Here is a 13925-nt window from a genome sequence, read left to right on the forward strand (position 1 = left end):
TTATAAAAAAGTTAAAAGAAAAATTATTTTTCATTTAAAAAAAAACTATTATTTAAACTCTCACTCCACAAACCTGTCCAACCCCTCCTTCCCCAAGAATTCCCCCCATAGCCATTAGAACTCCATTACCAGTGACCATCATTAACTTCATCGTTTTATCTTTTTATTTAATTTTTTAATTTATATAAGGTTTATGAATAGAATTCAAGAACAAGAAGCTATACAATACATTATATACCAAAATGCTAATAGTTGTTAATCAAAAAAATTGCAATGAAAAAAAATTGCAAAATAAATAGGTAAAATTTGAAATCAATGGACTAAAACGGTAGCTTTTAACTTTATTTTTGCAAATGAAATGAACGGAGTATTAGATTAACAAATTTGTATAATCGTTGACAAAAAAAATAGAGTACAACAAACAACAACAAGTCTAGTATAACCCCACCATGTGGGGTCTGGGAGGGTAGAGTGTACGCAGACCTAACTCCCACCTTGAAAGGTAGAGCGGCTGTTTCCGAAAGACCCTTGGCTTAAGAGAGAAAAACAAGAGAGGAGAAACAAGGAAAACAAGACATAAGTCAGTAGAGCCAAGCATATCGAAAACAATATAAAAATATGAATAATGAGAGCATGAAAGTCAGGGTAGGAAAGATCGGAAAGAAAGGAGCATTAACTACTATAGATAAATAGGATATCCAAAGTAAACCGAACCAACAAATATAAACAGTAATCAAATGCAGAAATCAAATGTTAATAAACAAATGAGCAAACTACGACTACTATGGGGAAAAGATAAGCCACCTAGCCCACTATCTTAGTCTGAGTCCTCCACAGCCTCCTATCTAAGGTCATGTCCTCGGTGAGCTGCAACTGTGCCATATCATGTCTAATCACCTCTTTCCAATACTTCTTCGGCCTCCCTTTTCCCCTCCTAAAACCGTCCATAGCCAACCTCTCACACCTCCGCACTGGAGCATCTGTGTCTCTCCTCTTCACATGCCCAAACCATCTCAGTCTCGCTTCCCGCATCTTGTCCTCCACCGATGTCACTCCCACCTTGTCTCGAATATCTTCATTCCTAATTCTATCCATCCTAGTGTGCCCACACATCCACCGCAGCATTCGCATTTCCGCGACTTTCATCTTCTGACAAAAAAATAGAGTGTTAGTCAAAATTTCTTGAAACTCAAATATTATTTCTTCTCTTGATGAACTTCTTCTTCTTCTTTCTGTCAATTTTAATTAATATGTTAGATCGATAATTACATTGATATAGTAATATATTGGGATAAAATGAAGAGAACAAGTTAATAATTGTGAAAGATTCGTTAATAGTAGAATATTAAATAGAGAAGAGAGAGAGAAAAAAGAAAGAAGGAAGAAGAAGAAGGAGGAGGAAATTAAAAAAAAATTAGTCTCTTCACGCGTTATTTGGAGTGAAAATCACACAAGTTGTCAAGTCAGTAAAAAGTGTCAAAATGACACTATCGAACCTTATTTTAGGTGTTCAAAATATACAGGGCTTACTTGAGGTGCTTAACTGAAAAATCGTGCCAACTTTAAGGGACTGCCGATGAATTCTGCCAACATCTTAATTTAAATATGCATATAAATTCATATGTCATAATCTTAACAAAAACAAATACGATCTCTCGCTCACGGGACTCAAATTAATGACTATGGAGGGATGCTTACTAATAGATCAAACCTCACTAGTCTGTAAAGAGTACTACTACTACCTCTATTTTACTTTATTTGTTATGTTTTTGACTTTGACAATTTAAGAAAAGTAAAGAAAGCTTTCAATTTTGTGATTTAAATTAAATATATATCAAATATATTAAAATATTTTTTAATTTATGATTTTAAATATGTCAGGTAGAAAATTAAAATTAAAAAATTGTCAAAAATAAAAAGGAAATGAACATTTTTTATAAAAAAATTAAAAAGGAAAGTAAGACCTAAAAAAAATTGAGACGTGTTATAAATATACTGCCCTAACAATTAATTAGACGGAGGAAATAAGGGAGAAGAAAGGAGAAAACAGAAGAGAAATGATAGTTTTTCCTTTCAATATCTATATCATTTGTATATGTGCGTTATTGCCTATTTATAGGCATAGTATGAAGACCAAATACCAAGTGGGCAAGTTGCCCACTTAAAAGTGGGGCCCACTTGGAAAGAAATGGACATATTGCTGGATGAAAAAGACATCAAATTTGCAATACTCCCCCTTGGATGTCTTACGTAAAGAAAACTTTACTAAACATAATATACATATTTATCGTGAACATCCATAAATCTTGTGTCTACATATCTGGTAATACGCCTTGATTGCTGCCTCATTAAAAACCTTACCAGGAAAATCCAGTGAAATAAAACCTTGGTTAAGGAAAAAAGAGTGCAGCGCGTATTTACTCCCCCTGATGAAAGCTTTATTTGATATTTTGGAGACGGCGCATTCCAACCTTATGCCTTAGCTTCTCAAAAGTTGATGTTGGTAATGCCTTTGTGAATAAATCTGTAAGATTATTACTTGAACGAACTTGTTGTACATCAATTTCACCATTCTTCTGAAGATCATGTGTGAAGAATAATTTTGGTGAAATGTGTTTCGTTCTGTCTTCTTTTATGAAGCCGCCTTTCAATTGAGGTATGCACGCGGCATTGTCTTCGAATATAATTGTGGGTATTTTAACATTATTTTCTAGACCACATCATTCTTTGATGAACTGTATCATCGATCTCAACCACACACATTCTCTACTTGCTTCATGAATTGCTATTATTTCAACATGATTTGAAGAAGTAGCAACAATGGACTGTTTTGTAGATCGCCATGATATAGCAGTCCCTCCGTGTGTAAACAGATAACCTGTCTGAGATCGAGCTTTATGTGGGTCTGATAAATAACCTGCATCTGCATAACCAATAAGGTCTGCGCAACCTTTGTTAGTATAAAACAAACATATATCAATAGTACCCTTCAGGTATCGCAAAATATGTTTGATACCGTTCCAATGCCTTCGCGTTAGGGATGAACTATACCTTGCTAACAAATTAACAGAAAATGTTATGTCAGGTCTAGTTGCGTTAGCAAGATACATAAGTGCACCAATAGCACTGAGATATGGTACTTCAGGACCAAGAATTTCTTCATCCTCTTTTGGAGGTCGAAATTGATCTTTTTCCACTTCAAGTGATCGAACAACCATTGGAGTACTTAATGGATGTGCTTTGTCCATGTAAAATCTTTTTAAGATTTTTTCAGTGTAGGTAGATTGATGGACAAAAACTTCGTCTGCTAAATGTTCAATTTGCAGACCTAGACAAAGTTTTGTCTTTCCAAGGTCTTTCATTTTAAATTCTTTCTTTAGATATTCATTTGCCTTTTGGACCTCTACAGGGGTTCCAATGAGATTTATGTCATCAACATAAACGGCGAGTATAACAAACTCTGATTCCGTTTTCTTAATAAAAACACATGGACAAATAACATCATTAATATAGACTTCATTTATTAAATACTCACTTAGGCGATTATACCACATGCGCCCTGATTGTTTCAGATCATATAATGATCTTTGGAGTTTTATTGAGTATACTTTCCGAGACTTTTTACATGCTTCAGGAAATTTTAATCCTTCTGGGATTTTCATGTAAATTTCATTATCAAGTGAACCATAAAGGTAAGTTGTAACCACATCCATTAGGTGTATTTCAAGATTTTTATGTACAGCTAAACTGATGAGATATCGAAATGTTATTCCATCCATAACAGGTGAATATGTTTCTTCATAGTTGACTCCGGGTCTTTGAGAGAATCCTTATGCAACAAGGCATGCCTTATATCTTACAATTTCATTTCTCTCATTTTGTTTTCTAACAAAAACCCATTTATAGCCAACTGGTTTTACACCTTCAGGGGTTTGGACTATAGGTCCAAAAACCTCACGTTTAGCAAGTGAGTCTAATTCTGATTGAATTGCCTTTTGCCATTCTGGCCAATCACATCTACGTCGACATTCTTCGACGAATTTAGGCTCAATACTTTCACTATCTTGCATGAGATTAAGTGTAACATTATATGCAAAAACATTATCAACCGTGATTTTAGATCGATCTAAATTTATCTCATCACCAAAAGAATTTATTGAAAGTTCTTCATTTACTTGAGTCTCACTGATTTCTTCAGGAATATCAGGATTACTCAAATCTTGACCTTCTTCAGGAGGTTCTATTGTAGTATCATCTTTATTATTTCTCACGCTTCTCTTTCTAGGATTTTAATCCTTTGAATCCAACGGTCTACCGCGCTTCTGGCGTGTTTGGGATTCAGAAGCTATGATACTTGTAGATGGTCCTTTTGGGACATCAATCCGGATAGGTACATTCACTGCAGGGATATGTGACTTAGTTATCCGTTTCAAATCAGTAAATGCATCTGGCATTTGATTTGCTATTTTCTGCAAGTAGATGATCTTCTGGACCTCCTGTTCACATGTGCGGGTACGTGGATCAAAATGTGATAGTGATGAAATTTTCCACGCAATTTCTTTTTCTTTTTCGGGTTCTTTTTTCTCTTCCCCTAATGGCGGGAAAATTATTTCATCAAACTGACAATCTGCAAATCGAGCAGTGAATAAGTCTCCAGTTAACGGTTCAAGGTATTGAATTATGGAGGGTGAGTCAAACCCAATATATATGCCTAACCTTCGTTGAGGGCCCATTTTTATACGTTGTGGTGGTGCTACAGGCACGTATACCGCACAACCAAAAATTCTTAAATGGGCTATATTTGGTTCATGACCAAATACTAATTGCGACGGAGAGTATTTATTATAATGTGTCGGTCTAAGACGTACAAGTGCTGCTGCATGTAAGATAGCATGACCCCAAACAGTAATTGATAATTTTGTTTTCATTAGTAGAGGTCTTGCTATCAATTGTAGGCGCTTTATAAATGACTCTGCAATGCCATTTTGAGTATAAACATGAGCAACAGGATGTTCAATTTTTATCCCAATTGATAAGCAGTAATCATTAAATGTTTGGATGTAAATTCTCCAGCATTATCAAGGCGAATGGCCTTAATTGGATAATCTGGGAATTACGCTCTCAATCTTATTATTTGTGCTAACAACTTCGTAAACGCCAGGTTGGGAGATGATAACAGGCTCAAATGAGACCATCTAGATGATGCATCTATTAGGACCATAAAATATCTAAACAACCCACTAGGTGGATGAATAGGGTCACATATATCTCCATGTATACGCTCTAAAAATTCAGGAGATTCGATGCCGACCTTCAGGGTCGATGGTCTGGCAATTAATTTGTCTTGATAACAAGCACCACATGAAAATTCATTATTTGTAAGAATCTTCTGGTTCTTTAACGGATGTCCAGTTGAATTTTCAAGAATCCGTCTCATCATTATTGATCCAGGATGACCTATTCGATCATGTCCTAGCACAAATATATTTGGATCAATAAACTTTTGGTTTACGATCATATTTGCTTCAATTGCACTAATTTTTGCATAATATAGGCCAGATGACAGAGTTGGTAATTTTTCCAAAATATATTTCTAGCCTGAGACACTCTTGGTTATACCAAGATATTCAATATTCATTTCATTTAATGTCTCAACATGATATCCATTTCTGCGGATATCTTTAGAACTTAATAAGTTTCTTGGGGAATTAGAAGAAAATAGTACATCTTCTATAACAATTTTTGTCCCCTTAGGCAGAATTATAGTAGCTCTTCCAGAGCCTTCTATCATTTTTGAATTACCAGAAATTGTAGTAATATTAGCTTTTCTTCTAAGTAAATCGGAAAAATATTTCTCATCTTTAAATATAGCATGGGTTGTTCCACTATCAATTACACAAATATCCTCGTGATTTATCATTGATCCAAACAAGATTTGAGGCATTTCCATATTTTCTTCAATAAGAAATAAAATACGTATTAACACATGGTATATTACACAAATTTTTATTTATTTACATTGATTAGAAAAATACAAACATCATATTTAATACAGATAAAAAAATATTTACATATTATTAGTTTTGTCAATATTCATATTTCCTTCTGGAAAATTAAAGAAATCAGTTATATCCAGATGCATAGGCTCAATATTATCTTCAGAGATAAAATTTGTCTCTGGATTATTTTCTGCCCTTTTTAATGATGCCTGATATAGCTGAACCAGACGTTTTGACGACCGGCAAATCCGCGACCAGTGCCCCACACCTCCACATCTATGACAAATTGTTTCTGAATTATTCTTTGGTAAAGCTTCTGGCTTTTTACCCTGCCTTTTATATTGCTGGTTATTTCTCGGTGCCAGCCGAGCATCATGATTAAAATTTCTTCTTTGAATACGACCACGACCATGGCCTCTTTCTCGTTGGTTAGAATTTGCCTGATTCACTTCAAGGAGTGGCAAAGAACCAACTGGCCGACTATCATGATTTTTCATTAATAATTCATTATGTCTTTCAGCAATAAGAAGGTGAGAAAGTAATTCAGAATATTTTTTAAATTCTTTTTCGCGATATTGCTGCTGCAGGAGCATATTCGCGGGTGGAAATGTGGAGTATGTCTTTTCAAGTTTATCTTGCTCAGTAATCTTTTCTCCGCATAAATTTAACTGAGCTATAATTCTAAATAAAGCAGAATTATGTTCAGTTATATTTTTGAAATCCATTAATCTTAGATTTAGCCAATCATGACGAGCTTGTGGAAGCATGACCAACTTCAGGTGGTTATATCTTTCTTTTAAATTTTTCCACAATTTAAGGGGGTCTTTTAATGTAAGATATTGTAATTTTAGCCCCTCGTCAAGATGGTGACGGAGAAATATCATGGCTTTAGCACGGTCTTGATTGGATGCCATATTGTCATCTTTAATGGTGTCTGCCAGACCCATTGATTCTAAATGAATTTCAGCATCAAGTGTCCATGATGAGTAGTCTTTTTTAGAGATATCAAGAGTAGTAAATTCAATTTTGGAAATATTTGCCATTTTATAAAAATAAAATTAAATAAAACTCTTACCACTTTTGTTACCTTGAAAAATTAGCCGAAGCCTCGTGCTGATAACGTGTTATAAATATACTACCTTAACAATTAATTAGACGGAGGAAATAAGGGAGAAGAAAGGAGAAAAAAGAAGAGAAATGATAGTTTTTCCTTTCAATATCTATATCATTTGTATATGTGCGTTCTTGCCTATTTATAGGCATAGTATGAAGACCAAATGCCAAGTGGGCAAGTTGTCCACTTAAAAGTGGGGCCCACTTGGAAAGAAATGGACATATTGCTGGATGAAAAAGACATCCAATTTACAAGACGGATGAAATAGTATTATTTTTTGCAGTTATAAACAAATAATCTCTAAAAGATAAAACTAAAGGAAAAAAGAAAGTATCTAGCAGCCACATGAGATAACAATAAGGGTGTGAAGAAATCATTTTGATAGATAAATCGAATCAAAAAAATTACTATTGATATTGAATTATAAGGCTAATAATTTTTAATGATTTTATAATTTCTTTATTAGGCTATCGATTCGATTTTTTGTTCTAAGGTTTAGTTAATGATTAAATCAACAATCTAAATTAGATCATATTAAAAAAAATTATTCCTAATTATATAATAGTGGCTTTAGATTTTAAATACAAACTCTATTTTATTTTTTTGCATTTTATAATGCACAAATTATATAAAATATCAGTCCATAAAGTTTATTTACCATCTTTTTAGCCCAATTTTTTAAATTAACCTAAATTGCTTGTGTCTTCTTTGTTTTCTTTTTCTTCAACTGCTTCTTCTTCTTGGTTTTCTTTTTCTTTTGTTGCTACTTCTTTCTTCTTTCATCTCTTTCTTCATCCTCATTCTTCTTCATCTTCATCTTCATCTTCATCTTCTTCTTTAAATTTTGACGTATTATAAACGAGAATTTTTTCGAACGAATTATATATGAAAAGACTCAAAATATTGAGAAGATTTTATATATAAAATTTGAAAATATTTAAAGGTGATTTTGAGTTGATCGATATAGAATAATCCGTGTATATTTTATGTACATTTAAGCTATATTTAATATTTTGAGTGTATCGTAATGTATAGTCAATATATAACTCATGTATATATAAGCTTTATTGTATAATCCGTGTATATTTTTAATGACTTTTAGCTAACTATATTATATAATCAGTGTATATTTTTTATAACTTTTAGTTATATTTTTATGTAAATAAAATATGATTATATTTATTTTAAATTAACTGTTTTATTATATATATTTAAAACTAAAGGAATATTTTTTAATATTAAACAATTAAATCAAATTAATAACAAATATTTTATTAATTTAATTATAAATTTAATATTTATAAATTAAATACTAATAAATCAATCCTGTAATACATAAAATCGAACTGAATCAATGAACATAATATAGTAGGGGCGAAATTGCCCAATCCCACATTTGCATGGACCATTTAGAAAATACAGCGTAAAGCTAAAGACGAAGGAAAGAGGTGTTGCTTAAACGCTAGTAAATGTGATCCTTCCACTTTGATCCTCATTCTTCACTGTGGCGTCTCATATACTGAGAGGATATTCACTTCAGCGCTAAGCAATTTTCATCATATGTTATATTTCCCTTCAATTTAAGCAAATCAAGGTAAAAAAGCTTTTTTCCTATTTTTTTCTCAATTCTTGAATTATATTCGTTAGTAATTGTGTTAATTTTCTTGAATCAGATCGATATGTTTGATTTTCTATTCATTTTCCAAATGCCCATCAATCTGATTTTGGATACAAATAATAAAGTCCCAGTCTTTGATTATTTTAGTTATTTTTATAGTAGTAAGTATTTCATAGCCAATCATAAAACTTTAATCTTGGTGGGTTCGTTGATAAGTTACTTTTGTTTTCGTTGTTTATATTAGTTTTTAAAGTATTTCGTTTACTTAATTGTTCTAATGGTTTTTCAGTTGCAGTTTATAATGAGGTAACCTATAAAGTTTTTTCTTTTTCTAATTCTGTTCTGCTGATTTTTTCAGTTCTTAAATAATGTTTTCCATTGCATATACGGCCTTAATTGAACTGTACATTCTTTGAAGTAGACTCTTAAGCAGTTTCATTTTTGGCCTAGTGCTTGGTGCAGCTGTTTGGTCATTTTGGCTTCCTAGCAATTTGTTGGTTTCTTCAAGGAGATGGTAACTGGTATACTATATCTCTGTTCCATAATTGCTCCTTCTGAGGAAGACGCGGTCTGGATCACTTCATGACTCAGACATTCTGTGAAGCATACAAATTGATGCCTTAGATCACTTGTTATTACCTATGATTTTATTTTGGTTATCACAGTGTTCCATAATGTTAGTTTATCATAAATATTTGTGTATGCGATGTTAGCTTGGGGTTCGTGTAACTTGGTTTTTATGAGAACATGATTTTCCTTTTGTACATTTTTTCCAGTGTGCACGTTCTTGCAAAGATGTTGTATTATCTATTCAAAATTGCCTTGATGGATCCGTGAAGATATAATTATGAAGATGTTCTCCTGTTATGGTTTTTCCTATTTTATGCAGATTCTGTGGGCTTGCTGATAGAGAAGTGATGGCAGAAGAAGGTGGCAGAAGTTTTGCCCGAAGGAACCAGTTGTTAGACATAGAGAAACAGGTTCATAAGTGGTGGACAGAAGGTGATGTTTTCAGAGCTGAACCTAAAGAATCGCCTCCTAAAGTGGGTGAAAAGTTCTTTGGGAATTTCCCTTTCCCTTATATGAATGGATATCTACATTTGGGCCATGCTTTTTCATTGTCAAAGCTTGAATTTGCAGCTGCGTATCACCGCTTGAGAGGTGCTACTGTTCTTTTGCCTTTTGCATTTCACTGCACAGGGATGCCCATAAAGGCGTCTGCTGATAAGCTTTCGAGGGAAATATCAATGTTTGGGAACCCACCCGTGTTTCCTGTTGTGAAGGAAGAGGAGAGTGTTGAAACAGAATGAAGGTTGAGGCTGAAGGAAATCAGGGTTTACCAGGTGGAAACTTTAAAGGAAAGAAATCAAAGGTTCTTGCAAAGACTGGGGGTGTTAAGTACCAGTGGGAGATAATGAGGAGTTATGGTCTGTCTGACGAGGAAATTGCCAGGTTTACAGACCCATATTACTGGCTAACGTACTTTCCGCCACTGGCTGTAGAGGATCTGAAGGAGTTTGGCTTGGGTTGTGATTGGCGTAGAACTTTTATTACAACTGACATGAATCCGTTCTTTGATTCATTTGTACGGTGGCAAATGCGGAAGCTGAAAGCCTCGGGAAAGTTTGTTAAAGATCTCAGGTGTACCGTATATTCACCCCTAGATGGTCAGCCATGTGCTGACCATGACCGTGCTTCTGGTGAAGGAGTTATCCTTCAAGAATATACTCTTATCAAGATGGAAGTTCTCCCACCTTTTCCACCAAAGATGAGCGTTCTGGAGGGGAAAAAGGTATATCTCGCAGCAGCTACACTGAGACCAGAGACCATGTATGGGCAAACAAATGCTTGGGTTTTGCCTGAACGAAAATATGGGGCATTTGAGATTAATGATGCTGAGGTTTTTGTGTTGACTTATAAGACAGCTCTTAATCTAGCCTATCAAAGGTTGTCTCGGATCCCTGAGAAGCCTACTTGTTTGCTAGAATTGTCTGGTCAAGATCTTATAGGTTTGCCCCTGAGGTCTCCCTTGGCATTCAATAAGACAATATACACTCTGCCCATGTTATCTGTCCTTACTGAAAAAGGTAGTGGAATTGTAACTAGTGTTCCCAGTGATTCTCCTGATGATTATATGGCCCTACATGATTTGAAGTTAAAACCAGCTTTCAGGGCCAAATTTGGTGTGAAGGATGAGTGGGTCTTGCCGTTTGAGATAGTCCCGATTATCAACCATCCAGATTTTGGAGACAGGTCAGCTGAGAGAATTTGTATTGAAAAAAATATCAAGAACCAGAATGAGACAGATAAGCTTGATGAGGCAAAGAAAACAATTTACAAGGGCGGGTTTTATGAAGGAACCATGATTGTTGGAGAATTTGCTTGTATGAAAGTCCAAGAAGCAAAAGGTCTGATCAGGAGAAACCTTTTGGAGATGAATCAAGCTGTCATATATAGTGAACCTGAAAAGAAGGTCATGTCGAGATCTGGGGATGAGTGTGTTGTGGCTTTGACTGATCAGTGGTATCTCACTTATGGAGAATCAAAATGGAGGAAGGCTGCAGAAGAGTGTTTGGCTAGTATGAATCTCTACTCTGATGAAACACGGCATGGTTTTGAACACACTCTCAGCTGGCTTAATCAGTGGGCTTGCTCTCGCAATTTTGGGCTGGGAACTCGTATTCCTTGGGATGAGGATTTCTTAGTTGAGTCCTTGTCCGATTCCACTATTTATATGGCATATTACACCTTTGCACATTTCTTGCAGAAAGGGGACATGTATGGTACTGATCATTCTTCAGTGAAACCAGAGCTGCTGACAGATGAGATCTGGGAATTCTTGTTCTGTAATGGACCTTTTCCAGAAAATTCTTCTATGTCTCCTTCTCTTCTCAAGGAGATGAAGCAGGAATTTGACTACTGGTATCCGTTTGATCTCAGAGTTTCTGGCAAGGATCTTATTCAGAATCATCTTACCTTTTGCATCTATAACCACACTGCCATCTTCCCTAAGCACCACTGGCCACGTGGTTTCAGATGCAATGGGCATATAATGCTCAACTCTGAGAAGATGTCCAAGTCTACTGGAAATTTCCGAACACTCCGGCAGGCAATTGAAGAGTTTTCAGCTGATGCCACACGCTTTGCTCTTGCAGATGCAGGTGATGGGATGGACGATGCTAACTTTGTCTTTGAAACAGCTAATGCTGCTATCTTACGTCTCACAAAAGAAATAGCATGGATGCAGGAGGTTCTTTCTGCAGAGCCATCTTTAAGAAATGGGCCACCATCCACATATGCAGACCGTGTATTTGCTAATGAAATAAATATTGCAGTCAGGACTGCAGAGAAGAACTATAGTGAATACATGTTTCGGGAAGCTCTGAAGACTGGATTTTATGATCTTCAGGCTGCCAGAGATGAGTACAGGCTTTCCTGTGGTTCAGGAGGCATGAACCGGAATTTGCTATGGCAATTTATGGATGTTCAAACTCGACTTATTGCTCCAGTCTGCCCTCACTATGCTGAATATGCCTGGAGAGAGCTTTTGAAGAAGGATGGTTATGTCATAAAAGCTGGGTGGCCAGAGGCTGATTTGCCAGATCTCACCCTTAAGAAGGCCAACAAATATTTGCAAGACACGATTATCTTAATGAGGAAGCTACTTCAGAAGCAGATTTCTGGTTCAAAGAAAGGAAATGTAAATCTGAATAGCCAAAACAAACCTACCATGGGCCTGATATATGTGGATGAGCAGTATGGTGGGTGGAAAAGGGAATGTTTGGGGATTCTGCAGAGGAAATTTGACACTTCAACCGGCTCATTTGCACCTGATAAAGAAATCCTCTCCGAATTGCAGAAGAGTGATATTGCGCAACAAGGGAATTTCAAACAAATACAAAAGCTCTGTATGCCTTTCTTGAGGTTCAAGAAAGACGAAGTTTTGGCAGTTGGGGTTCAAGCATTGGACTTGAGGCTTCCTTTTGGTGAGATTGAAGTCCTTGAGAAGAACTCCGACTTGATCAAAAGACAGCTTGGTCTTGAGAGATTGGAGATCTTATCTATGATAGATGATGCTCTGGAGAGAGCAGGGGCTCATGCTGCAGTTGTGAGGCAGAATCCACCATCACCAGGCCATCCAACCGCAATCTTTCTCTGAGTAAAACATTTTTGCAGCACAAGTTATGAACAGTTCTTATTTGAAACCCAAATGATGTGATACTTCTCTTTCTAGGTCATTTTTTGTCCCAGCATCCTGCCTACATGCTACTATTTGCAGAGTTTTGGATCCAAACTAGTGCTTTGTTTGCTTCAATCATGAATATGGAGCAACTGCAATTTTATCTTCACATTAGAGTACTCATTGAGTAGTAATTTGACACTTTGGATGAAGCCAAGACATCTTCGAGTTTTCGATTCTACAATGTTTCCAAGTTGTATATGCGTTGAGTTCTGCTTATAGCTTAATTTCCAAGTTCCATTTATTCATACCAAATTTGTACTAATTGCTAGTCCCATTTTTTAAAAGAATTTATCTACGTTCCGTTTCTTTCTTCTTATGGAAGGCACTTCAGTGGATATATTACGTTACTTCTGTGAATAAGTTATATATTAATATAAAAGTCTATTAACAAGGTAGTGTTCCTTGCCTTCCTATTATATTATATGATTATATATAGATAAGAAAGGACGCTTTTGAGTTACAATTGCTGTTAAATTTGGGGATACTACATTTCTTTGGGAAATTTGTTAAAAAGTATATACGCGTATTTTATCCGATAATTTTCATGCAATTTGCGATATAGGATGCATGTATCAACTAATTTTGCACAATCAAATTAAAATTGGAGAATATAAATATTTTTTCTAGATCAAGTTAAAAGAGATATTTATGTATTGTTCATTGTTTAATCAAAGCAAAATTAAATTCTAATAGTAATCAAAAACTTGTTTAATAGGATCTGAGTTTTATCAATTATTGATTTATCAGCCTATATGTCTAATTTATAACTACTTTTGACATGATCAAAATTTCTTATGCTTTATTCTTACCTAATAGTTTTTAAAATCTTCGATATACCCTTCCCCAAAACATAGAATCCTAGCTTCTTCTCATTTTTTATTTTTTTTTGTCATTAGTTTTTCTACTTGTAAAATTATTTTTTATTTATTTTCATTATTTTCCACGAGTGTG

At 34.9% G+C, this 13925-nt stretch overlaps 1 protein-coding gene across 1 annotated transcript; it reads left to right on the forward strand.

The window, feature by feature from the left end:
* Nucleotides 1-8508: 8508 nt before the first annotated feature.
* Nucleotides 8509-13390, forward strand: LOC129873990 (leucine--tRNA ligase, cytoplasmic-like). Its single transcript, XM_055949197.1, is given in 3 exon segments — nt 8509-8707; nt 9621-10036; nt 10039-13390. Coding segments are annotated over 2 exon segments (3240 nt in total). The 5' UTR covers nt 8509-8707; nt 9621-9648; the 3' UTR covers nt 12891-13390.
* The last annotated feature ends 535 nt before the right edge of the window (nt 13391-13925 follow it).

Source organism: Solanum dulcamara, chromosome 11, assembly GCF_947179165.1.
Source record: "Solanum dulcamara chromosome 11, daSolDulc1.2, whole genome shotgun sequence".
Lineage (NCBI taxonomy): Eukaryota > Viridiplantae > Streptophyta > Magnoliopsida > Solanales > Solanaceae > Solanum > Solanum dulcamara.